The sequence below is a fragment of the Brachyistius frenatus genome, unplaced genomic scaffold, assembly GCF_029030835.1.
Source record: "Brachyistius frenatus isolate BFR_SWC_R1_liver_20210118 unplaced genomic scaffold, ASM2903083v1 Contig_13, whole genome shotgun sequence".
NCBI classification, from domain to species: Eukaryota; Metazoa; Chordata; class Actinopteri; family Embiotocidae; genus Brachyistius; species Brachyistius frenatus.
In genome coordinates, this window is record NW_027210612.1 from 5590862 (window position 1) to 5618138 (window position 27277).

At 42.8% G+C, this 27277-nt stretch overlaps 2 protein-coding genes across 2 annotated transcripts; both read left to right on the plus strand.

Annotated features, from left to right (window-relative positions):
• The first annotated feature begins 350 nt into the window (after window positions 1-350).
• Window positions 351-5922, plus strand: LOC138617520 (uncharacterized). Its single transcript, XM_069692596.1, has 2 exons — window positions 351-414; window positions 4287-5922. Exon 2 carries the CDS (start codon window positions 4363-4365, stop codon window positions 5170-5172), a length of 810 nt encoding a protein of 269 aa, XP_069548697.1. The 5' UTR covers window positions 351-414; window positions 4287-4362; the 3' UTR covers window positions 5173-5922.
• A 17523-nt stretch (window positions 5923-23445) lies between these two features.
• olig3 (oligodendrocyte transcription factor 3) lies at window positions 23446-25122 on the plus strand. The gene has a single exon (XM_069692597.1). The coding sequence runs from the start codon at window positions 23524-23526 to the stop codon at window positions 24391-24393; it is 870 nt and encodes a 289-aa protein (XP_069548698.1). The 5' UTR covers window positions 23446-23523; the 3' UTR covers window positions 24394-25122.
• Window positions 25123-27277: the final 2155 nt, after the last annotated feature.

Genomic DNA, 27277 nt, shown 5'->3' on the forward strand with positions numbered 1-27277 from the left:
GCACTGCGAGGAAAGATATTTTCATTTTCAACCATACATAGATATAAACGAATAAAAAACACTTATATATATAGTAAAAAAAAAAAAAATACAGAAACAAGTTGGCTGGGTTGGCAGTCTGTTAAAATACAGAAACTTTTGGCAGAACAGTTCTACATCTGCTGGTTACTGTATGGAAAAACAAACAAAAAAGGCCTGTTTAGAAATAAACAAACTGTGGGATCCTCTTTGGTTCAGGTTTGTTCTATAAGCCTGGGATATACAGTGCTTAAAGCTTAACTCCACTTGTGAGTTACAGCTTCCTTTGTGGGATCCTTCCCACCGTCCTGACGTCAGCTGGATGTGTGAGTTCTCCTCACCATCCCAGTCTCAAACTGACGCATTCGCATAGCAGCTCCTCTTCAGCAACTTGAGGTAAGTTACACACCAGAAACCTTGGAAACTAATCTTATCTTATTTGAGCTGGCACCGATGACTACTCAGCTTAATCCAATCATGTGTATTTGTGTCTTGTAGTTAACTCTGAGAATGAATCAGAGATCGTAGCCTGCTATATAATCTCATATTTCATTACATAGCTTGTGCATTCCTGGTTGTCTGTTATGTAATAGAAACACTAGCAAATCTGTCCAGATGGAAAACTGTGAACTGCTTCTGCTGCTGGACTGATGACTCACTGACTTTGTTTAACTCTCTTTCTATCCTGTGAACTTGTGACACGTTTTCTTCTGAAGATATATGAAACAGTTAACTAGCTCTCACTTCACTGGAATTAAATGTAGGCAGCTTAAACAAATTTCACCGCTGACCCCCAAGATGACCGTAAACCATAATGTTTGAGGTTGGAGTCACCTCAAGTTCAAATCGGTGGATTACTCCTGCACTGGAAATGTGGCCAGACATTCACCCGCTCTTATCCGACTGGGTGGAAAGTGTGAAAGTGAAAAGAAGTTTTCTATGCTATGAAAAATCTCCCTTCAGACCTTCTTCTTCATGCAGTATGTTTGCATGCGGCTCCGCTTGAACTGTACGCAGCAACATCTCTCTGCTCTCACCATCAGCAGGTTTAAGGACACACCAGCAATTTCCCAAAAATCTGCTGATGTTGTGGTACATTTGATTCATGTCTTGCCTTTTAGACATCAGCCTGGGATATGTGCGTAATGACACGACTGATTGGCTTTCGCATAAACACAAGGCAGAGTTAAGAGTAGTGATGTTTGATCAAATATTAGTTTTCTATTTTCCTGCTGGGTTGATCGGAAGACAACACGGCGCCAGAGGCTGCAGCTGCTTAGCTTAGCTTAGCATAAAAACTGGAAACGGAAGGGAAGTTGTGGTTTTACTGGGCGTCTTGCGCTGAACGATTTCTTTTCTGGCGGCACCAACTTTCTGGAGTCTCTGCGGGTTGCAGAAAATGTAATGCACATCATCCAAAAGCACAAAACACTTCAGGCAAATCATGATGAGTTTAATCATGAACACTAATGAGTGCTTGTTTTTGGAGGAATGGGGTTTTTAGAAGTGATTTTTTTTTTTTTTTTTTTTTTTTGGACATAGTTTGTCTTCAACTTCTCTCCCAAAAACAACATCAGACTTCTTTGTTCCTTTGCTGGCCAGATGTTTGATACGTTCGATTAGCTGGAAATCTGCTTGTTTGTCTTTTTACTTTTTGTTCTATTCAATGTATTTCCAGGTGTTTCACTGAAACTCTCAGGGTATAATGACTGATGATTGGCTGTTGTGTTTTTTTCACTTACATCTGGCCTATGTATAAAGCTTGTATTGCACCCATCAGTCCACTAGAGGAGGCCGTCTCAGAGTCATCTTTTTGCCTCAAACGTCAAAACAGTCAATTACGAGACTTTCCCCGGTGTTTAAGTCCATGAGAAAGCAAGATTAGAGATGAGGTACATTAGCAAATTCCCCATAAAATAATACGTGATGTGCCTCACGTAAAATATAATTCTGCCACAAACCATGTTTTTTCCTAAACTTAACCAAACACATAACACATGTGGTGCCTAATAGGAAAGCATCTTACTTTTCTTATACGTTAACTTCAAGTGCAGTGATTCCCAAACTGTGCTACGTGTACCACTGGGAAGCAAAGCTCCTCCCGATGGGGCTCAAGAGTCTTGCTGAAAGGCTTAAATTGCACTCCATCTGGCCACAGTTTAAAAAAAAAGAAAAAAAGAAAGTCATTTCATTTTATTACAGACAGGTATTAAATATATAAATCACATTACAATAATGACAATAATGTCAAAAATGTGGTTATCTAAATATTTTAGAAATAAAATTTGCATGTGCTGATGTGACAAAATGTCCTTTACAAATAAACTTGCCTTGCCTTACATGGTCCAAAAAGTTTGGGAAAATCTGCTCTAGTGGACTGACGGGTCTATTACAGGCTTCGGGGTGATATCAGGTTGGCGTCTGTGTACAAAAGTCCGACTTTATTGTGCATTTGTTACCTCTCAAAGAACCCTAAAAAAAAAAACCCATTTAAACCTTGCTGATCCTTCGGAGGGTCAGCGAGTACAAATTCACATTGTGGACTCAAATAATGGTCAAAACCACAAAATCCTGTTTTAAATCCGAGTTGCCAAGTTCCCAGAGATCAGAGTGAAAAAAAAATGATGCACCGGACTTTTAGAGTATTTTCATTTGACAGAATCACTCAGACATAAAAATCAGAGCATCTTGGATATTTCACTGAGGTTAAACATCATATAACTTTAAGTCATAAATTCCAACGCTGTCAGACAATGTGCAGTCAGAGGTTCTTTCCAGCTTTAAGACCAAATAAAAGGGGAAAAACAGCAAGATACTGTAGGAGATAATTCTCTTCTGTTTATTGTAACTCAGAGCCAGAGGAAGAATGTAGCGGTCAGCTCTGTCTGAGCTTTAAAATGAGGCAGAAAGTCAAGAGTTCCTCCTCTGATATTATTGCCAAACCAGAAAATCTACCCGGAACCTCTCTTCGTAAAAGCCAAGATTTCAAAACAGTGTTTTCTCTGGAATCTCGCAGCAATCTCAGCAACAGTTATAATTTTCTAAATGTGCGTGTTTTGAGAATGTGAAATTCAATGTGGGCTCCCGGCGCCAAACAATGTATCCTGAACCGTAGTTCAGGAAGAACACACCCATTTGCAGACTCTGCGTGTGTGTGTGTGTGTGTGTGTGTGTGTGTGTGTGTGTGTGTGTGTGTGTGTGTGTGTGTGTGTGTGTGTGTGTGTGTGTGTGTGTGTGTGTGTGTGTGTGTGTGTGTGTGTGTGTGTGTGTGTGTGTGTGTGTGTGTGTGTGTGAGAGAGAGACAAAGTCATGATCCAAACCAGCTGCCAGTATGTCCACATCCCCTCTTTTCATGTCTTGGTAAGAAAACACTAAATGTGGATTAGAAATACTCCGGGGAGTGACCTCAGAGCGTTTTCCTCCAACGTCCAGGAACACAGATCTCCTGCATGAAAGTCGACCTGAGCTGAAAGACGTTTATTTAAACAACCCAGCCAACTTGTTTTCTTAAAAACACTCGTTTCACCCGCTCGTACTGGATTTAAAGGTTGGACATTTACCAAAAAAAAAAGAGTCACGAATCCAATCCAATGTAAAGTTAATCCGATTACTTAATACAACTGCATTGGTGTAAAAGGACCCACAGGGAGTTCACGTTTGGTAAAAGTTCTTTTAAATAATCAACTGAAGTAAAAGTGGGCGAGATGTAGTGATACCAAAATATCAAATTACATCAGGACACACCGGGAATGCAGTAAATATTCAGATCATTTACAACTAAAGGGAATTTCGCCAATTTTTTTCACATTAAGATCTGTTGTAGGTGCAAGAAGAGTGCGGTTTAAGAGAGATGAATCTTAGTTTGAAATGAAATGTTATATAGAAATAAATATGGCATGTTTTATATAACCTAAGGTGAAGAAGATTTTCTATTTTATTGAACATAAGAATTCAAATTCTAAAATGAATAAGAATAAAAAAAGGAAAATAAAATTAAGAATACAAAAATAAAGATTTACAATAGGAATAAAGATGAAAATCAAAAATAACATTAAAAATACAAATAATGACATACATTTTAACATACACACTCTGAATGATGAGTACTTTTAATTCAAACACTTTATACTATAAAAAAAAAAGTACTACAAAACACGAGAAGTCTGTTTCGCACCTCATACTTTTATACTTTTGAGGTGTTTTTTTTTGTTGTTTCTTTTTGTTGCTTTTGTCTGATATTGCATGTGTTTCTCTTCTCTTTTCCACAGGTGGAAACACCTAAACACCTCCCACTCACACACTCACACCGGTCAGTATGCAGCCCGAGACTCTCCTCCAGCAGTGATGGCCGCCTTCAGCCCTCCAGCTCCTCTCCTCGGTGTGCTGCTGTGTGTGTCGGTGGCTCTGCAGCGCTCTGACCTGCGCTTGGCTTACGTGACCCACAACAGCTTCTTCTACTACTCCTGCAGCCAGGACCCGCAGCCCTGCAGCACCTCCTCGCTCACAGACTGCAGATGCAAGGACATCCAGCTCTCCACGCTGCACCGGCCCCAGTCCCACTCCTCTCCCGTTTTCAGGATGAGACGGTTAACCATTTGGTTCACGTCGCCCTCAAACACAGCGCGTCTGCTCAACAACTCGGAGGTGAGGCACCTCACGCTGGTCCACTGCGGCCCCGCGGGGTCCAGAGGGACGCCTTCTTTTCCCCTGGAGGGACACTTCGCCGTGCAGCACCTGGAGAGGCTGACGGTGGTGAACCTGCCGCAGAGGCCGTCTCACCACTGCCCAAATGCAAACAGAGCCAAGAGCGCCGACTTCAATGCTGACGCGGAAAATGGTGCTCGGCGAGACGCGAACAGATACAACAGGGAGAGAGACACAAACCTGGACCTGATTGCGGGCACAAGAATAGACTCCTTGACTTTGTCCTCGGCCCAGATCCAAGACATCTTCCTGGGCAGAGAGCTCGGAGCAGCGTATCATGAACAGGCCCGGCTGGGAATCATCCACAGCTCCGTGCTGGAGTGGGGCGCGGAGGTCAAAGCCTACACAGTCCAAACTCACATAGACAGCGATGGCGCGCTGCCCTTCCCCGACCTCCACCTGCCAAAATTACCTGCGACATCTGTCATATATGTTAGCTTTGTGTATTGATAAAAAAAAAAGGTACTGTTAGAGGCCTGTGTGAGGATACAACAGCAGGAAGCTGATCCGGCGTTTAGACCGAGCAAACAAGCACCTTAATTCTTCTTTTTTCCTCTTTACATTTTTGGTGAGGAATAATCTTTAAATGGGAGATACAGTGGCCATTAGTCTACATATAGGGCGGGCTCACAAATTTGTTTCTTCAAGCTGCCATTTGGCAGGAGAAAAAGTCTGAGGGGAAGTTTGTATTTAAAGCCACTCTCTAAATGATTCTCATGATGTCACGATGAGCTGGCCCTGACCTTTGACCTCTGACCTCTGGGCCCTGTGTAAAATGAAGCAGAGACTATAGAGATCAGTAAATCATGTTGTTTTCAGTGGCTACATTGGTGATAGCAGTATTATAATTTTTTTTTTTTTTTTTTAAATGTATGTTTGCTTTTAAAACGGAGCCACAAGATGGCAGCAGATACGTTTGAATGAAAGAGAGAAACTGAGGAAGGACTGAGAAGACTTGCAGGCTGATGTTTTTTTTTTCAAAGTTATATACATCTTAAGTAAATCCTAAATTTAACAGATATGTCAGCACAAATATCAGCATTTGACAAAGGCTTTTGAGGACTGTTCTTTTACTTTTTTACAGAAGCTCTATTATTTTATTAGCGTTTATAAAGTATATCGATATTTATTGGTTTAAAAATTAAATTAACAATGTACAACTTGCATTTTTTTTTCAGAAATAAAAGAACTTATCTATGATTCATGGCTTGTGAACGGAAGATCATGATTGATTGTTTTGTTTGTGTTTTGTTTTTTTCAAATTAAATCAACAGCAAGAATCAAACACAAATTCTGAATTAAAAAAAAAAAAAATCATGGAAAAAAAAAAAAACAGCAGCTTGTCATGTGTGCACGAGTCTAATATTATGGACATTACTTTGTATGAAATGGTGCAAAGGCTTTGTATAGATCAGACATAACCACAGTTAAAGGTGCGTTGCACCTAAAACATTCTTTTGGAAGAAATAATGTCATTTTATTGTCGGTTTGTTTTTTTGTCATTGAACATTTGTTTTATGTCATTACGAGGCGCAGCTGTCAGCCACCACTCTATATGGTTAAATTTGTAATTTGATAATAACTGCCGTCCTGTTTAGAGACCCTGCCTGCGCGCATGCACGTGCGCGCGCGCATGTGCACGCCGACACCTGCTAGAGAGCTGCTGATTTGCATGATAAACGTGCAGCCCATCTTGTTAAGCGCTGTGTGAATGCAAACTGATACCGCCTGTTGATCCCGCACCTGAGAGGTCAGCAGCACCCAGCCGACGCGCTCCGGGGGTTATTACCGGGGGAAATCACCGGTGGCGGCGGCGGCGGCGAGGAGGGGGCGCTGACGACTAGGGAATCAACCCAGTGTGCGTTTTGAAGGTCGCTGTGAACCGTGACCTCCACTTGGGATACAAGTTCTGAAGACAAACTACCTCCAGTAAAAACAAATCAATTACACGTTCAGCGCGAGCTGGTGCAGCGGGGACCCCTCTGAATGCGCACTGTAAATATTTATGTCAGTCTAAAAAGGTGGACGGGCCGAGGCTAAATTGGATTGATTTTAGGTGGGCTCTCCCTCCTCCAAGTGAGTCTTTAACCACGCTGCCGCCGTCTCCTCACCGGCAGTTCAGCAGTAAAACATTTTTATAATCAGACGTTATTGTTCGCCGCCTCCTTGTGGGAGATGCGCCCATGTTCATTTTTTAAAAGGGCAAATCAGCCATAATTCAGTTTATAAACTGCAGCGCGCAGGGGAGAAATGCCTGGATGAATATTCATTAGAGCCCGCCCGATCTGCCACGCTCGGTGATTCATTAGGCATATGTAAATATCACTCACTTTAATTGCCCCTAAACTGACTCAACATAATGTTGTCATTAGCAAATTATTACTTATTTGTGATACTAATGGTACGGTATGGCGCGCGGAGCTGAAGCTCCACATACATGATTGCAATTATACAGCGCTTTTTATTCACAGGATGACTCTGATGGATCTCCCCGCGTGTGTGTGTGTGTGCGCGCGCGTGCGCGTGCGTGGTTTGTAGACTCACGCACGGCCTTATTTGAGTCTATTTGTCACTTTCTATGAGTCTACCCAACCACACACACACAAACAAACACACCACACATCCTGAACTGTATCTCTAATTTGTCTCCTCTCAGTTCAAAATCACTTTATTTCCACAAACATTTTAATCTTAAGTGTTTGAATACAATTAATTGAATAACAACAACGAAAGACGAACATCAATTTCCTTTTATCTGTAATAGAAATGGATTTGTGTCACAAGAAACACCAGCCATCATGCTGGATTAGAACACAATGTGCGGGTACATTTGCGTATTTAGAAACATTAAGTACGGTTTCAAAGATTTGATGCAAAAAGATAATCAATATGTTTCTCTTCATTAATAACAATGAATGAAATGAGAGATTCGGAACTATAATTTATGTTTCTGTGTGATGTTCTGAATAATTTCTGCCTGATTTATCCACAAACCAACGTCCTTTAAAGGTGCAGCGCAATTAAATTCAAACATACTGGTGTGAGTGTAAAATTATTCCAAATTAAATATTTTAAATGTTTCATCAATAATTACATATTAGAGTACATTTAGACAGAATCAACTCAAAAACAGTTTTGTTTCCCGTCTTTCAGCGAGAGTGTTCGGTCTTGGTTAAATAGGCCATTAGGTTGTTTACAGATTAAAGTTCATCATCACTGCAATGGACTGCCTTAAATCTCTTCAAATACACCCTGAAATTAACTTGTTTCATATAAAATTGAGTGAAAACTAGTAAATGATTATTTCCATTGTGGCTTTCCGGCTGTGAGATTTATGTATTTCAGCACAAAGTCAGTTTAGTTTCAGAAAATAAAGCAGCGGCTCAGATTTTCGGGCATTTCCCTAAATCAGATGTCACATTTTTCTAAACTAAACTACTGCTGTATTTTATTTTATAAAAAAAATATATAAAAAAATAAATAAAAAAATCCCTCCCTGCTTGTCACAGTCTGCACAACACGACCCGGTTTGGAGTTGTTTTATAGAGGCAGCAGCAGTTTGGAACAACAACCATGACAAAACAGGCCCACAAAACAGAGGGAGAGGCAGAGACAAATAATGGTGTGTGTGTGTGTGTGTGTGTGTGTGTGTGTGTGTGTGTGTGTGTGTGTGTGTGTGTGTGTGTGTGTGTGTGTGTGTGTGTGTGTGTGTGTGTGTGTGAGAGAGAGTGTGAGGGAGCTAATAAAGTAATGTGATGGATGATCTCCTTTCTCCCAGAGGGACCAGCACCATGTAAATTGGCCCACACAATACATTATGGATAAGGCAGTTGAGATTATAGCTTGTTAATGTGTCCCTCCCTTGTCCCAACCCACCCACCCTCCCCCTGTCCCTCCAGCATCTCCTTGCTCTCTCTCTCTCTCTCTCTCTCTCTCTCTCTCTCTCTCTCTCTCTCTCTCTCTCTCTCTCTCTCTCTCTCTCTCTCTCTCTCTCTCTCTCCATCCCTCTGCTTTGGCTCAGGCAGTGACATGGTCACCTCATTGTCGGGGCGCGTGGGTCTTTTTGGTGCAGATGGGGAGGGAGATGGGCTGTACTGCAGGGACCTGCCAGACTTTCTGGAGTAAGTTGTGTGTGTGTGTGTGTGTGTGTGTGTGTGTGTGTGTGTGTGTGTGTGTGTGTGTGTGTGTGTGTGTGTGTGTGTGTGTGTGTGTGTGTGTGTGTGTGTGTGTGCGCGCGCGTGTGTGTGTGCGCTTATGTTACACATATTGTGGGGACAACAATTTGTTGTCACATCATGATGACTCCCAAAAATCAAAATAAACCTGCTACATTTCAGGGTTAAGGTTTGCTGTTTGGCTGTAGCATTGAAATGTCATGGCAACGTCCTCCTAAGTGACAGAAACAGGTTAATACGTGTGTGTGTGTGTGTGTGTGTGTGTGTGTGTGTGTGTGTGTGTGTGTGTGTGTGTGTGTGTGTGTGTGTGTGTGTGTGTGTGTGTGTGTGTGTGTGTGTGTGTGTGTGTGTGTGTGAGTGAGAGAGAGAGCGAGCCAGCCACCAAGTAGCCAGCAGAGACAGTCCGTCAGCAGGGGCCAGGACTGTGGACATATGTCTCCTTCCTTCCTCCCTCACCCGCCCTGCACCCCCTCAGTCTACCCTAAGAGGGTGCCAACCCCCCTCCCTCCCCCACAGTCTCCCAATCTCTTCCCCCCCCCCCCGCCCCCCCTCTCTCCACCTTACAGGCCTGTCCAGGGATCTGTCGGGCCATCTGTTGAAGCAGGGCCAGAGGAGCTGGTCCACAGGAAATGCTGGTCTAACGTCAGTGGGTAGCAGGGGTGTTGTCTTCATATATGTGTGTGTGTGTGTGTGTGTGTGTGTGTGTGTGTGTGCGCGTGTGTCAGCCTGTGTTTAAAGTGAGTTATTAAAGAGAAAACGGCAAAAGCAGGCGGTCATGTGACGAAGTAGAGCGAGTGCTAAAGTGGGCGTAGGGAGGAGGTCGTACATCACAAACGTACGTTTGAGTCCGCGAGAAAGCAAAAGCTAACAAGTTGTTTTTTTTGTTGTTGTTTTTTTTAAGTAACGTAATTAACTTACTCGCCTGATGTAATATATTTAACATACGTTAATTGGCGTCACATTACTTATTATTCTAACCCGAACCTCACCCCGTGGTTCGAGTGTCCCCTTCGGGAGGCCTCGTACTTTTCATGCCCGCTCACCTGCTGAAAAAGCAGCCGAATGTCGAGCAGTGTCGATCAACGAAACCTCGGAGACAAAAAACAAACAAACAACAACAACAACAACACGTGAACACCCGTGAAGAGGATACTCTGAATTTAATGAGCACCCGCATCAAAACCGTTTCTGCGAATCGTCCCTCCGGGCCGCGGGTCGCCTCTCTCGGGCCTTTCAGTTTAAAGAGGGGAAACCGTCGACTCGGCGTGGAGCGTTCTGCGGGACAACGGGTCCAGCGGGGACGGAGAACATGTGTAATCTCGTTTAAGCACGGCTGTGGTCTCAACCGCCCCCGTTCGTCTTCAGCTTCTTTTTTTTTTAAATTTAGTCCCACCTTGAAATCACCTCCGAACGTCCGCCCCTTCAGACGAGAGTCACCTCGCCTGGAGAGCTGAAGATATCCGCGTCAAGAAGCGAGCGAAGGGACTCAAAAGTCGCCCCTCTTCTCTTTTTATTGAGACGGCGGGCGTATCCAGGTGCGGTGTTCTCGCCCCGACGAGCAGTTGTTGTAGATGTTTCGCAAACGACGCCGCGAAAACACGGCGACCACGCGAAGGGAGGCGTGACACGGTCACAGACAGACAGACACGGTCAGCAAAAAGCCGCTGAACGTCGTGGAGCATCGAGCAGCTAAAAAGTCCAAATTCTTCCTTAAGATTCAGTGGAGACCAAAGACAGCTTTAAAAAAAAAAAAAAAGTTCATCGTTAATGGAGTTAATAATTGGACTTACATTTCCCAGGTGGTCAGAAGCCCAAAAACTCAAGGCGACGTGTTCAAAGTGCTCGTTTTCGCGGACCGAGTCGTCCAAAATTCAAAAGACGTTCGATTTACAAAGATGTAAAAACGAGACGACGACAACAAAAAAAAAAAAAACGAAAACTAACATTAGAGTTGGTTTTCTGTCAGGTGACTAAATCAGTCAAGGAACTAATGGTTTTAGCACCGGACCAGAAGAATCTCCATGAATTTACAAATCATTTGTTGAGGGGTTTAAATCATGTAGCGTGTTCTTGGCTCGACGCGTTTTATCTCAACCATGCCAAGCAAAGCTTAGCGGGCTGTGTGTGTGTGTGTGTGTGTGTGTGTGTGTGTGTGTGTGTGTGTGTGTGTGTGTGTGTGTGTGTGTGTGTGTGTGTGTGTGTGTGTGTGTGTGTGTGTGCGTGCCTGTGTGTGTGTGTGTGTGTGTGTGTGTGTGTGTGTGTGTGTGTGTGTGTGTGTGTGTGTGTGTGTGTGTGTGTGTGTGTGTGTGCGTGCGTGCGTGCGTGCGTGAGTGTCTTGGCTGGACCCTCCGCGGCTGTGTGGGTGGGTGGTTGCCTCCACCCATTAGAACGGGTCATCTCTCTCTCATGGAGAGTTTTCACGGCTGTGGAGCGGATTAAGGAGCAGCGAGAGACGCAGACGGAAGGGGAGAGGAGGAGGAGGAGGAGGAGGAGGAGGAGAGATTATTGGGCGGGCTGGAAGGAGGAAGGAGGGAAGGAGGGAATCACAAGAATGGCGCATTAGCATCTACACTTCAGCGATTGTTTGCGGTATGTAGCCGACACTCATCCGGAGGGCCCGGGGGTACAGTGAGTACAAATGGAGGAACAAGTGAACGCTGGCGTCTCATCACGAGAGGCCGTTAGAAGAGAGGAGAAGGAGGAGGAGGAGGAGGAGGAGGAGGAGACCGTTTGGGTCAAACAGAGACTATCCTAACACAGTTATAATTACGTACATTATTGTGGCGCAAGAAAAACTCGCGTCTAAATACGAGGCCGACTTTTGAATTGGTTGAAAACTCAACTCCGGTATTTAAGAAACAAAAGTATTTGTAATAACTTTTCATTAATTGCAACAAAAATAATCTTAAACTGGATATACAAATGTTCACGTGACAAAAGATTTGTTTTAAAAGATTCTGTCACCATTCACAAAAAAAAACACTTTGACTCGAGGTTTACTCAATAAATGTTACCACTTAAGTATCAGTTTAAAATCAACCATGTTTTATCAGCTTTATTCAGCTTTTTTTTTTTTTTTTGTTCCAAAAAAAAACTTTGAAAAAGTGTGTATTTTCCTTTTACGAGAGCCGGCTATGATCGCAAAAATGTTTTGACACCGCTACCGGGGTTTAAATACCAGTTCCCGGACGATACCTTTTTTTTCAATAGCGATTTGATCAAATACACAAGAAAAATACGTTACGATACAAACTTTTAGTTTTCATGCGTTTAAGGGGGAGAGCGTGTAACCCAAATGATTTTCTGCAGCTACAATTTACCGATGTTCCCTAAACGCCTCGCACGCAGGCGGTAGACGTTAACTTGCCGGCAAAGCCTCGAGTTAGTGCACCATACGCAACTCAGGCAGGTTTATGGTTAAAAAAAAAAAATCACTTCAAAAAGAATGAAATAAAACTTTCTAATGCCGAATTTACCGACGTTGAAACCGAGCGATTTCATCTGCGTGGACCGGCCGCCCGATTGAAGTCTGCGTGAGGTAAAATGCTGCGGCTCGCTGAAACTGGTGCGATTTACTTTTGCCAATACGCGCTCCCTGTTCAGCACTAAAACAACAGACCACAAATCTCGGGACAAGTTGGCGAACATAACGGAGCAGCTGAAGAGACATGTGTTTCTGTGAGGAGCTGGTGGAGAACAAAACAAGGCTAAAAGGAAAAAATAAATAAATAAATACAAATATTGGACTTCAATTAATCAGGTGGGCACAACGCCAACAACTGCTTCCGGATGTGTTCATGGTAAAACACGTTTACCAAGTCGAATGTATCAGGCGGGGGGGGGGAATACATCAGCGTTGTGTTTGGCGGTTCGTAGCTCTGTCCCTGCAAAGCCCACACCAAAACATTATTGGCGATTTGCATTTGACCCATCTTTAAGATCGCGATCGCCTCTCGGGTTCCCGATTTTGCAAGCGTGCCACGGCGACGATGTGAATGCCGGAAATGCGCAGTATTTTCCTTTGAATCTTTTTCTCAACGACGCGTGGAAGAAAAAAACAACCCAAACATCTGTCAACGCCGCCACGGTCGGAGCCGCCGCAGGAAAAAAAAAAGAGCCACAGAGCCGACCGACGTTAAAAGTGTCATGGCGACCCGTCTCCCGTTCATAATTCATCCGTTAACGGCCTCGACAGTCAAGAGACGCTCTAACGGGAATATATGACTTTCTTTATGGAAATGTTTACTTCACATCTCGGCGGGGCGTCTGAACGGAGGCCCCGAAGGTGATTAAGACTTTAAAGTGAACCGAACGTTAAACCAGGCAAAAAAAAGTTTCCCATTTACAATTAAGAGTTTGAACGGCGGTCTTAACGGCCGTCTTTTGTCATTCAGGCTCTTAACAAAAACACGCGCGCGCGCGCCGACGCGAGGAGCGCCGGCCGACAGTTGGTCTTAAAGAGGCAAATTCCTCCGCAGCGTTTTCTCAACCGTCGTAAAGCGTCTGCCGTTAAAGCGATGTTTTTTCAATCCGTCTGCTCTCTCTGACATTTCCAGATAACGCTGCCGTTAGGTTGATTTGGGTGGGGGTGGGTGGGGGGTGATGGTGGTGGTGGGGGCGGGGGGGGGATTTGCACACCATATGCTGCTGTGTCAAACACCTACATTTAAGCGGGCTTACGGCGCTGCATTCCCTAATAGCGGCATCATCGGAGCTTGTTTATCTAACGCGCCTGTTAATGTTATTTATTGGGAGTCTGCCCGCCATCCAGTTCCTCCGCGCGTGCTGAGGAGACGGACATAAGATATGCAAATGCCGACGTCGACCGAACTTCTCAGGCAGTAAAACGGAACATTTGCATTTGATGTAGCACATAATAAACTGGTTATTAGCATTTTAAATGCGTCAAACAAACTTGAAAAATGTGGCCTGCGCTGGTGTGGGTTTTTTTTTTTTTTTTATTGCCGCGTGCAGTCAAAACACACACGCACACGCCACACGCGTGCACACGCCACACGCGTGCACACGCGTGCGGAAAAGTGCGCACGGGCGGGCGCGTAACTGTAAAACCGCTGTACGCGGGAGCAAACCGAAGTCACAAAAGAGTCGCGGGGACAGATGATGTTGTTTCTTCACCGTCTCCTTCTCCTTCGGGCCATAAACCTTCTCCGTCGGAGCACCAAAATACGCAGTTTTAGTTTTATGTCTGAACGGGCGCAAATACGCACCGTGAAAAACCACGACGCCGAGGCTCACTTCCTGTTTGGGTCTCGTCCGCGAGACCGTGTGTGAAAAAAAAAAAAAAATGGAGGAAGACTCCCTGACGTCACCCACGGGCTGCCTGAAAAGCTTGTTTCTCTGTCCGAGCTAAAAGTGGTACGTGTGCAAGCTTTCTTGATACGTGGCTCAAACAAGCGCCTTCGCCTTCACCGCCTGCGCTGTCTGAAAACTAAACGCAGAACCGGAGTGAGTTTTCGCACCGCCTATTAACGCTATATATGCTTTTATTTACACATCAGCTAGTTTGGTACCATATAAAAGTCAAGTAGGCTCGAGAAGGTGAAAACGTTTAGAGTACGAGTATGTAGGAATGAACCCGGTAAATATAAAACCATTGAAAGTACCAAGAGAAAGAAATCGTTTGATCACCTCTGCAAGAATATGAACAAATGCGGCTGCTTGCCCGAATGAATGGGTTGTTAAAAGGTGAGTAAACGTGAGCTCGTGCACCGGATAATGAATCCAACTCAACACAACCACAAACTACAGCCTCGGCTCAAAAAATAAACACGTTAACCGGCATAATCGGTTCAAGTGTCACAAGAACAGTAAATATTCCCAATTTTTTTTTTTACTGTCCCGTCCGTAGAGACATGATGTGTAAAACATGAAAGCTTTTTTTTTTTTTTTTTTTTTTTTTTAAGGCTTTTTAATGACTGTGCTTCATCGTGGTACCTAAAATAAAGAGGACAGAAGTTGCACTGGTAAAGATGCTCGGATACAATCGTTTTATGACATATTTATTTAAATCTTTTTATGTTTTCTTCTTTTTTGGGGGGGGGTTATTTGTTTGATCAGCGAGTCGATTCAGAGCTTGGACTATAACAAGAGGCACGGACGGCTCATATTTCATTTCAGATGATCTCGGACCGAGTGAGAAAAAGACGAGCACGGAGCGCAGGAGGGGGGCTGTCTGAATTGGTTTTTCATTAGGAGTTAATGATGTGATAATCTCTCCAACAGTAACCAGGCCGTACACCCTGCAAAACCCCACTAATGGAGTGTGTGTGTGTGTGTGTGTGTGTGTGTGTGTGTGTGTGTGTGTGTGTGTGTGTGTGTGTGTGTGTGTGTGTGTGTGTGTGTGTGTGTGTGTGTCTTCAGTGCCACATGCTTATGTTTGAATGAGAGTACTGTATGTGTGCATCGTTACAAGCCTGCGTGCATGCCGATGTTTTCACATGATGCCGGAGATGGACGGACGGTCGTCGGTGAGCCACACACACACACACACACACACACACACACACACACACACACACACACACACACACACACACACACACACACACACACACACACACACACGCATGCATGTGCACAAGCCAGACCTGATCCGAACTTTCCTCTCTGCATGTAAGCCCACTCACCCGCCCTCACCCCATCACACCGGCTTAAATCCTACATGTTAATCTCTCTCCTTCTCCCTTCTCTTTCTCTCAAACACATACAAACATACTTGCTTTCATTCTCCGCTTGCAGAGACCCCGGCTTCATTTTCTGGTCATGTGCACCCATTGCAAGGGGGCGAAGCGGACACAAAGTGACACAGGGAGCAGAATGGGGAGGGAGGGGAGGCGAGGCAGGAGCTGCGGGCTGAAAGGAGGCGATGGGAGGTGTCTGATTGTCCCACGCTGAAAGGGACAGTTAAAAGGAGAACCTTGTTGCAAAAGCTGGTGGGCCGGGCTGGAGGCTGGTTAAGTGCTGGTGGTGTGTGCGACTCTGTGTGTCTTTGTGTGTGTGTGTGTGTGTGTGTGTGTGTGTGTGTGTGTGTGTGTGTGTGTGTGTGTGTGTGTGTGTGTGTGTGTGTGTGTGTGTGTGTGTGTGTGTGTGTGTGTGTGTGTGTGTGTGTGTGTGTGTGTCTAATGAGGAGGAGGAGGATGACTGATGACCGAAGGGAGGATGATACTGGAGACGATGATTATAAAGGTTAAAGGAATAGTTTGGGAAATATGCTGAGAAGAGTGATATCACTCGTATATCTGTTGTTTGTTTTTTTTTAGATATGAAGCTGCAGATTGGTAAATTAGCTCGGCTGAAGCTTTAAAACAGTAGTTTGTCATTTTATAGGGGTTATATTCAGACTCTTTTCAGGCAGCTAGTGGAGAATCCAGAAAGGATGAAGAAATACAGAAATTTCTTTTCTTTTCTTTTTTTCTAGTTTCCAGATTTAACAAACAACAAAATGACTTTTAAAGGTGCTGCTTTGCAGACTTTGTCCACATTTGACAGAGTAGGCTACCTCCCTGTTTTTTTAGGCTTTGTGCTAAGCTACGCTAACAGCTGCCTGCAGTCGCTTCATACTTAACCGACAAAAAAAATGCAAATAAGTGTTTTTTTCATTCATAAAAAGTGTTGAAAGAGAATTTTCTTTCCCTTAAAAGGTGCAAAAACTGTCCCTGAATCTCAAGAGCTCTTGTATTTATAGGTGGCAAAGCAAAGACTCTAAAACTAGGTCGTGACTTTTCACACAGCAGTAAATATTTTCTCTTTTCCAAAAGGCGAGATAACCATCTTGATTAGTTATCTATTGGGATAAAAAAAAAAAAAAGGCGTGACAGAAAACATCATTGTCTCTGTTTGATAAAACTCACCATCAACATGCTTCAGAAAGCTTTGCGATGCCAAATGTGTATCAGTGTGTTCACAAAGAGAGAAATAAGAACATGAAGGTATGTTTCTTCATTACTGAAATGTTAATTTGACTTGTTTTTGCCTAATTAACGCCAGTGTCTTCCAAGAACAAAACAGCCCCACAAATATTAATTAGGACCTCAATATTCATGTTGGCGGAGATGGTTGTGAGGTCTGTAATTAACGAGATTTTAATCGTTTGATCATCTCCTTAATTAAAGGCTTGCTATAATTTAAAGGTTTGTTTACTTTTCACAAAACAGGAATGAGAAATCTTATTGATATTCTCTTTTACCCAGGAAGCAACCAAAGGAAACAAAGAAGGAAAAATCCAGCTTTTAAAAGTTCCCCAAGCACTTCTGTGACTTGCGGTACATTTATTAATTTTCAAATGTCCTTTTAGAAAAATAAATCTCTGAACCACTTTTCATGGCTTCACTCAGATCTCAATACTCGTGTCTCTGTCTTCCATCTGCCTTTCGAATGCTTCAATGCTTTGTGAAATCTCTATTTGTGAAACTTCAAACTGTGGTTTGACGGTGTCCTCGATGGGTCAAATGAAAGCAAAATACGTCCATAGTTTCACATATGTTTGGTTTGATATACTGCAGGTTAACTCAGTAAAATGGTCTGGAGAGCTCTGAAAAAGAAAAAGAAAAAAAACACCTCCGTTCAAATAGATCTCAAATACAACTACTGAACAGTTGGTGAATCCCCTGAATGCAATTTAATAGTTCCTATGTATGTTACAATATTTTCATTTTCATTTCGGCCAATATATACACACATTTGCTCTCACAAAAGGAAGACTTAATACAGAAAAATAACTATATAAGTTGCAAATCATTCTGTTTTTAACATTTCCTTTGACCGTAAACATTTCGTGGATTTCTCCAAAGAAACAGACTCTAAGATCTTTTGTCCACATTCATAAAGTATGTTAAGTGTCTCCGTATTATTTAAGAGGAGCATAAACATCCTCCAAACCTGCAGAACCCCAGAGTCAAAGTTAGTGAGTCACAGAGTTGAACTCACAGAGAAAGTTTTGGATTTGAATTTTGCAACGTGTCATTTCTCTGTTTGCTTCCTTCATGTTTATTTCTGAGGCATCCTATTGTCTAAAATATTATTATGTCAAATCATCAGCATGGTCAATTTTATTTTGACCATTAGGAGCTTTTTGTCCCAAAGTACTTTTACACATTTACAGTAACTGGCAGGTTTTTGTACTAAAATGTGGTTCTTTGAATTCTCCCTGCAACAAAAAATTGCAGGGAATCATATAGAAACACACATATGCTTGTGCTGGGACGTTGTTTTAGACTCACTATAATTTTTTTTTTATTATTTGAACAAGAAATGGATTGTGTCTTTTAGCCTCAAATAGGCCGTTTTCACAGGATTGCTTGCAGTTAGTCAGCGCTAAATGTTACACTCTGCTGTCAGTTTCCATTAAAAATCGCTTTGAGAATGTGTTTATTTAATGGGAAAGTTTTGTTTTCCTTTGGGGCAAAACAACATGACACATTCTTGGTTTTCAGCCCAGTAGTTTAATCCAGGGGAAGTTTTGCTGCCTCGAGCTCTTTAAGCCATTTGAGACATAGATTTTATCAGGTAATTATGCATCTATTTATTCATACAACCACTTTTATTCAACACAACAAGCCACATCCTAAACTGTAGCTTTGATATCTTGATGCAACAACAGCTAACTAATGAGGCTGTGGTTTTCGGCAGTCTCTCACTGACGGCACTGTTCGTGTCAGTATCTCTAAAATGAAAACCTCGTACAACTTTGTACTTCCTGACAAGATGACAAGACCCTCTGATCTGTTTGTTTTGTGCTGTAAAGCATCCTTTGTACTGTAAAGTTAAATAAGTCACTGAGACCTGGGTCGTGCCTTCTTCAAAGTTTAATTAGACAGTTGCCATGACAGGAAAGTAGAGAAAAACTGATATAAATTGCACATTATTTACATATTTGAATTGTTTTATGTGAATTAATAATGAAATATAAGTGTGAATGCGATACGTAAATGTTCAATTTTTTTGGTAACGGGTTACTCTTTAAAAGCAACCTCGACATCTTCAGCTGCGACCTTGACCTCTCTGAGTGTGTGCATTGTCCTGTTCAGCAACGTCCTCCTTCATGCTCAGAGATATTCAACTGTTTGTGTCACAGTGAGAGTGAACCAGCCGCTGACGACTGCTGGAGGGCGCCTCCATTAACTGTTTACTGCCCTGAGACTGTTGGAGGGGGGTCTAACGACCGAGCCCACCAAAGAAGGAGAGTCAGACAGGAGAGAACATGTCTGCTCTCTAATTATTTAAACTTTAAATGTGTGCGTTACTTGCTCAAAAGTCCTCGTGGCGTTAAAGATTGCCTGTAAACTTTATAGAACACTTTTACCAATTTTAAAATTAGTTTTTTCATATTATCGTTAGAAGTCAGAAGTTACTGATGCAGCTATTTTGTCAGATACTTCATAATATAACAGCTCTATGATTGGAAATGACCAAACACCAATTAACCAGCGCATCAATCACAGATTACTGTCACAGTTTTGAGTTACTGACATTAAGCTACACTAAAATTTAAGTCCGACTCATTCATTCAGCTATCTCAAAAACAATGCCAAATATTCACTATTCTCTATTAGAAATATCAGAAATGTTCCTTTTTGTCTCATCTGACTGAAGGGACGAGTTGCAGCAATGTTTGATTGACAGGACGAAAAAACAAACTGGGTGGCTCCAGCTAAGAACACATTAAAAAAAAAAAAAGACAACTTTGAAAATTGGACCTCACAGCCATCTCATTCTTATGAACACAATATCTGCCACTTGACTGCTGTCTTTTTTTATTTTTTTATTTTTTTTTTAAAAGGGCAAGTTTTAAGAAATGATTTAAAAGATGTTACCTCAGATGTGCAGGAAGCGTGTTTCAAAGCTGAGAGGCTCTGACGGTTCCCGCCAAGAATCTGAGGCTGCACGCTGACAGGGTTCCTGCAACTGAGCTAAACTCTATAACAAGGATCCATGAAGTGCTTTAAAAGTGATCAATAAAACTCTTAAAATCAACAAAAACTAAAAGAGGCCAGAACAGAAGTTACATGATCTCATTTCTTTAAATCAGTAAAGTCAGCTGAAAGCATGACACTGATTTGTGGATATGATGATATAAAAGCATGTTATGACCTCCTCAAGATCAGCATGGGCAAAAAAAACAAAAAAAAAAAAAAAAGAGATGCTCCTCAGCTGACACAACTCTAACTCAAAAGCTACTCCCGGATTTTAGCTGTTGGTTTGACCCTTAATAGCAGCACAGAAGCCCCCAAAAAGCCAGAAACCACTGAAGAATTTAGTTTGAACCAACATGAAGTATGATGCCTGTCCTGCTCTCTGAACACTTGGAGTTCAATTTAAGTGTTGGCTGCATCTTTAAACAGAACATCAGCAATTGAATGCTCACACAATGTTTGCAGAAAAAGATATATTCTACACACAAAGAGGTGCAACACTGGGTTAACTTTACCGACTAATAATCGGTTGTTATTTTTATACTGTATATTACTGTTGGGTAATTTACACAAACTAAAACTGTGGTTTACTACAAAACAGATTGTGTCTGAAAACTGTCACAGATGTATTTTTAGTTGTACAAATTGATGCGCATATGATAGAGTTTAAAAAGAGCTTGAGTATGACAACCTAACACTAAATCAAAACAAGACATTGCTGACCCAATTTGGGTCCCAGTGATTTTTGGTGTTAAATTAACTGGCCTTTTGCTGCCCAGAAAAAATGATGCGAGATGGCAGAGAGCCACTCATGAAAGAGAGGAAGATAAAACGAGAGAGAAGAAGCAAGCAGAGCCAGAAACAGGAGAGAAGGAGCACAGAGAGCGAGAACGAGTGTGAGAGGAGGAGAGAGATACAATAAAAAAAAAAAAAGATATGAACAGAGGAATGAAAGGAAAGCGAGGAGCTTACGCAGTGAAAAGAGCACATTATGGGCGACCTGCTGCGACAGTAGTGTGGGGAACGGTGAATAACTGCCTTCATTTAGACCAGTGTCCTGGTGGTGAGGAGCTGGAGGCCTCAGATGGACACACACACACACACACACACACACACACACACACACACACACACACACACACACACACACACACACACACACACACACACACACACACACACACACACACTCAAAAACACTAAAAAAAAAAATACATAAGTAAAAAGAAACCCTTTGAAAAGCATGTGTTGCTGCACAAATTGATACCTGACACACACACGCACAGGCACAGGCACACACACACACACACACACACACACACACACACACACACACACACACACACACACACACACACACACACACACACACACACACACACACACACACACACACACACACACACACACACACACACACACACACACACACACCTCCTCTGTCCCTCTCATTCACACATTTCTCCACATTGGCCGGATTAGGAACACTTTCTCTTGGGTGTGCGAGGCTGCCCCGCAGACAAAGAAACACTTGGGGACAGGATTAGTAGGCTTACAGCGGATTCACATATGTCCAGTTCAAGCAATTGGTATTCAAAGCTTTACACTTTCAAATGCCACCAAGAGAGAGCAAAGCCGACCAGCGCTTTTCTTTGCATTGGCAGCACCTTTATGAGAGGGGCTCTTTTGCTGGGCCAACAATGAGGCCGTGAATACACATTTCTACTGTTCTACCAGGGGGATCTCATTGGTGAAGGATAGAGCCCCGAGCAGAGACTTTATTATCCGGGTTTGAAGTGCTGGGTGGGTGGGTGAGAGCGCGGACGGACGGACGGACGGACGGGGTAGACAGACAGATGGATGGATGGAGGGAGGGATGCCGAGGTGGTGGTCAGAGGAAGAGTGCTTCAGTTACTTCCGCGTGTCATTGTTGGTGGCCCGATCCTCCACTCCACCTCGACAAAACAGATCTGGAGTAGACTCTTCAGAGTGGAGAGATCGCTCTCAGCAGCTCAATATACACAATGCTGACTCAATTTGGTGCATTCAGCCAATATTTTAAAACAGCAACACCTTTACAGATGTCTCTTTGCTGCATTCAGAAAAAAATTAATCGGTTTTCTAAATGATAAGTGGATTTGCACCGGCGTTCATTTTCATAAACTTGTTTATTGCATTTTTAAAAATGCACTTTTACAGCTGATGTTAATATTTAATGGTCTTTTCCAAAGAATTCCTCCTGTTTAATCTCGAGTTTTCTTCTTAATTTTGTGTTTATTATCCTCAGTTATTCTTTTAAGTACTTAAGCTTAAGTATTACTGTATAATTAATGTTACTGCGTTTTATTTAACTGGTATTTATTTGTGAATAATTAAGTGCTGAATATGACTAATCTCGTTTTCTTAACAAAAAAACAAAAATAAATTTGATTTTGGAGGGATAAACAGATAGATATATAGAATAGATTTGCACAAAACCCCTTTCATGAGGTATATCCAATAATAATAATAACAACAATAATAATAATATTCTCCAGTAACATGGAAGCTCTGATGAGTTTCCTGCGGGTCCAGACATGAGGTATGATATCGGGGTAAACTCTGTCGGCCACATGCTGCCATATGGCCAGCAGAGCGCCGAGTGTCGGAGCGGACGTGTTACCGCTGTCCCAGCGGAGGCCCCCCGCTCCCCTGCGGCAGCAGTAGCCGCTGAGTGGGGAAACCAATTTCCCATCCCATTCCTGGTCTCTCCCTCAGGGTTGCCCGGCCGAACTGCGGAGACTTTTGGCTGAAATTTTGACCGTCCGATAAAACACAGCTCTCCAAAGTGCGCAGCGTGAGTGAAAGGCTGGTGAAGTTTTAAGGCGAGCACAGCATGGTCTCTCTCTCCTCCTTCTGAAAAATACACACGACAATTTATAATTACATTTTTTTTCCGCAATGTTAGGGAAGTGATTTTGTGCGTAAAAGTTATATTGTGCTGCTCAGAAATATGTGCTAAAGAAAAGGCAAACCGAGGCGAATTTATTTTGTCTGTAGCTTTTTAAAAAAAAAAAAAAAAAAAGTGCAGGAGACTCAAAGTAACTTGTGCAACATGTGCAGCTTTTACAGAAATCTCATAAAATAAATGGTTTTAAAACTAACCAGTTTGTCTCAAGAGCAACTTTCTGGTCCACGAGAAGAAGAAGAAAAAAAAAAAATGAGAGGAGAGGCGCGCTGCGCCCCCAACAGTGTCCTGACAATGGCAGTGAATGGTTGCGCACCGCGGTCACTGGGACAGTCAAAGCACACCGCCCCCTTTCTATCGGGCACGTCATCCTCCTAACTAGGCGTTATGAATAGGAAAGCCGCTTTTGTCTGTCCGCACGTATAAATACCCACAATCAGTGTCCTCCTCACCGCAGAGATACAAGACACACACACACACACACACACACAAACACAAACACACACACACACGCACACACACACACAGAGAAAGTCGGCAGAAGCAAAGTGGTCACCGATGTGATAAGAGGGACAGAAGCGCGGGACAAGAGGGATACAGGCAACATCAGGTGACCAAAAGCTCCAGAAAGAGAGAGACAGAGCGCATAAAAGGCGACAGGGGTGAGAGAGGAGAGAGTGAAAGTGAGCTAGAGGGAGGAAGCCAGCAGCGACCTCCTACACAGCAAACTCGGAAGCAAACCCATAAAATGAATTCAGACTCCAGCTCGAGCAGCAGAGCCTCTTCCCCGGACATGGACAGCATGTTTCTCCGAGACCACCTTCCGCACCACCATCATCACCACCACCACCACGTCGGGTCCTCCGTGTCCTCCTCCACGCAGGGCGGCGAGCAGCAGCGGCAGAAGATAACCGGCGGCGAGCACCTGCGGTCTGGAGACGCCAAGTCGGTAGGAAGCAGCAGCAGCAGCAGCAGCAACAAGTACAAACTGAAGAGGCAAGTCACCGAGGAGGAAATGTTCAATCTCCGTCTCAAGATTAACGGCCGGGAGCGGAAGCGCATGCACGACCTCAACCTGGCCATGGACGGCCTGCGCGAGGTGATGCCCTACGCGCACGGGCCCTCGGTTCGGAAGTTGTCCAAGATCGCCACGCTGCTTCTGGCCAGGAACTACATCCTGATGCTCAACAGCTCATTGGACGAGATGAAGCGGCTGGTGGGGGAGATTTACGGAGGGCAGCACTCAGCCTTCCACTGCGGCACCGTGGCGCACGCCGGTGGCCCCGGTGGACACCCCGGCGGTCCCGCTGCCGCAGCCGCTGCCGCAGCAGCCGCCGTGCACCAGGTGCACCCGCTCCTCGGGGGCGCGCTGTCTTCCTCCCCGGCCTCCACTCTGTCGAGCGCGCTGCCGGGACTCGCGTCTATCAGAGCACCCCACTCCCTGATGAAGGGCTCCCCGGTTGCACCCCCGGCCCTGCAGCTGGGCTCCGGCTTCCAGCACTGGGCCGGGCTTCCGTGTCCCTGCACCATCTGCCAGGTGCCTCCTCCTCCACACATTCCCATCACCTCCACCGGCCTCACGAGACTCACAGCGGAGGGGAAGGACGGCATGAAATGATGCCCGGTGTGTGTGTGTGACCGGCAGCAGAGACTCGGAGATGTATAATGATGTTTGTAAATAGAGAATTCAGGGCATGAGGGTGAATTTGGCCTCACTGCATGTTGTCGTTTTGTCTGTTTTCTTGTTTGGCGTATGAGAAAAAAAAAAGAAAAAAAAAAGTGTTATTTTCCTCCTTGTAACAAGGACTTATAAAGACTGATGGTTTTGCCAAATGAAGGTAAAAAAGAAAAAAGTTGTTTCATGCAACAAGACGCCTCGTTCCTCCTGCGTTTGACTGAGTTTTCGTCTCACCATGTGAAAGGTGAAGGAGGCTGCATGAACATTTTAATTTAGCATTTTTTTTTTTTTTTTAAATCAGGCGTCAATTTGTGAAAACGAAGAATGCTCTCTGTGCCTTGTACCAAGGATGTTAAAACCTGAGTTCTATATGAAAATAATGACATTTGTGTGTTTGATTAAAACGATGCTGCCACCACAGAAATTTGATTTAAAATCTAAGTTTATAGATTTACTTGAATTGTGTGGCTCAGTGTTTGTCCATTTGTGCTTTGATTTCCATGATTTTTTGTTTTTATTTTTATCTTCTTTTTTTTTTTTTTTTTTTTTTTGCATGATGGTATAATTATCACAGCATGATTGTTTCTGCTGAATTGAATTTGTTATGCCCAGAGATCCCGTGTCTTTATTTTTGTACATTGTTGATGACTGATGAAATATTTATTATCACCCAGCGTCCCTGGATGAAATTTCAATAAAACTGGAATTATGAATCATATTCACTGTCTTCCTCTCTTTTTGAAAGAAACTCTGAACCATTAATAACAATAATTACCATGTCAACTATGTCTTAAAGTTTCTGATGTCCAGTTTAAATGAATTTTTATTTTTTTTTAACTTTAAATACTTATTTTTCATTAAATATGTTCACACTGGTAAATTCCTTTATTTTTAGATTAAAGCAAACATTCAACCCCTTAAATCTCCTTCATTATTTTATCCCAAACATGTTCGATTCTCACACTTTTTTAGTATTTAAATTAGCATTTTAAATTGTATTTCTTGTGTGGGCAATGCCTCAAACTATAACAAGGCCTCATTTAAACACCACAGTGTGTTTATTCTGACAGTCTGTATTTCTGCTGGTCAGACATTTGCTTTTTTACTCATTTGAAATAAACGGAGGCCAAATATTTAAACTATAAATTGGTAAAATATGTTGTTCTTATAAAAAGTCTTTCAAAAGAAAACCACAAGTGAGTGAATGAAAATTAATATCAGATAATTTACTCTTTTTTTTTCTATTATACAAGATAAGATATATAACTATTCTGCTCTAAAATTTAAATTCCTGGATTTATAGCAGCCTTTCATATATTTTGATTGGCTATTAAAATGCACATTTTAGAACAGCTCTGAAATTAAACAAAGAAAGCCCAACAGTTATTAAGGTAATTTCAATGCAACCACAAACCACTTCACAAAAATGTCCAACCTATATTCAAACCCGTTATCGTCATTTTCTTTTGCACCTAAAGGCCTCAAACTGCAGAATAACATAAGCTAGTGATGAGTTTAAACAAAGATACGCGTCAGACAGCATTTATTCAACATTTCCGAGCAGCAAACACAAATGCTAAAAAAAAAAAAAAAAGAAGGGAAAATGAGGATAAAATGAGGGGACTAGGCTGCAGCCTAATGGAGCCCAGCTGAATTGATCCCTGCAGCAGCTAGAAAGTGATCCGCCTTGGGGAGCAGCAGAGCAGTTTGTCCGTCGGGTCCCTCGGGTGTTTCGCCGTCTCATCTCTGCAGCGACAGAATGTATGTTTGTGGAGATTACAAGTTAATTGTTCATGGGGGACCAAGAGGAGAAAATCACATCACAGAGAGGCGTCGGGATTACAGGCTACTAAATGTAGAAGATTATACATTCAGACCCCCTCCTCGGCCTCGCCGCATGCAAATGAGTGTGTGGATTAAAAAAAAATAAAGAAAGACAGAAAGAGAAAAGGAGAAGAAGCCCTTTTGTAACTTATTTGGAGGGAAGAAAACACAAGTTCGGTGGCTAAGTTGAGAAAGAGTGAAAGAGTTCATTTTACACTTCGTTTTTTCTGGTTGTTTTTTTGTCTTTAGGAATGAGTATAGCCTGTCTGTCCCTCGCAGGCTGCCAGATGGGATGTAAATAGCTGGGTAGCTGCAATGGCCTTTTAACCACACAACACTGAGGAGGATGTTGTCAAGGGAAGCTGGCGGTTTGCGAGTTAATAGTCATGAGTTGGGGTAATTACTTAAGGTTTATTATGCTCTGGTTTCAAAGGAAATGGACTCTTCAATGGGCCGAGAAATACTTCTTAATTCTGGCTAATTAGGAGCTGAGCAGAGCAGAGACAACTGCTGCTGCTATCAAGCACTGTTACATTAGAGGGAGATCATTTGCAAGTACGCCACAAAATAATGCACAAAACAGTCATGCACATGCAAATAGCATGCACAAGACGAATGCAAATCATGGAGCTGCGTGTTAACGAGGTGAATGCAAATCACAGTTGTTGTTTTTGTCTGATGTAATGATCATGTGGAAGCAGGAGGATCTTACTGCCACTGGCCTGCACTTCTGAAATCTAAGAGTTTTCTGCAATTGGGAAATGAATTGAAAAAGTAAACATGAACATGCACACTAATGTTTTCTGTTAGTTTTTTTTTTTTTTATCATAATAATGAGGCTTATCTTCCTGGCAGGGTTCATAAAAATTATCCTCATTAGACTCAGACTTTTATTGATAGTTTTTTTTTTTTTTTAATCATAATCCCACTGAGATTCAAATTCCTCTTTTTCATTAAGGCAAGCAAAGACAGAGTGTTGACGAGGACGTGATAAACACAG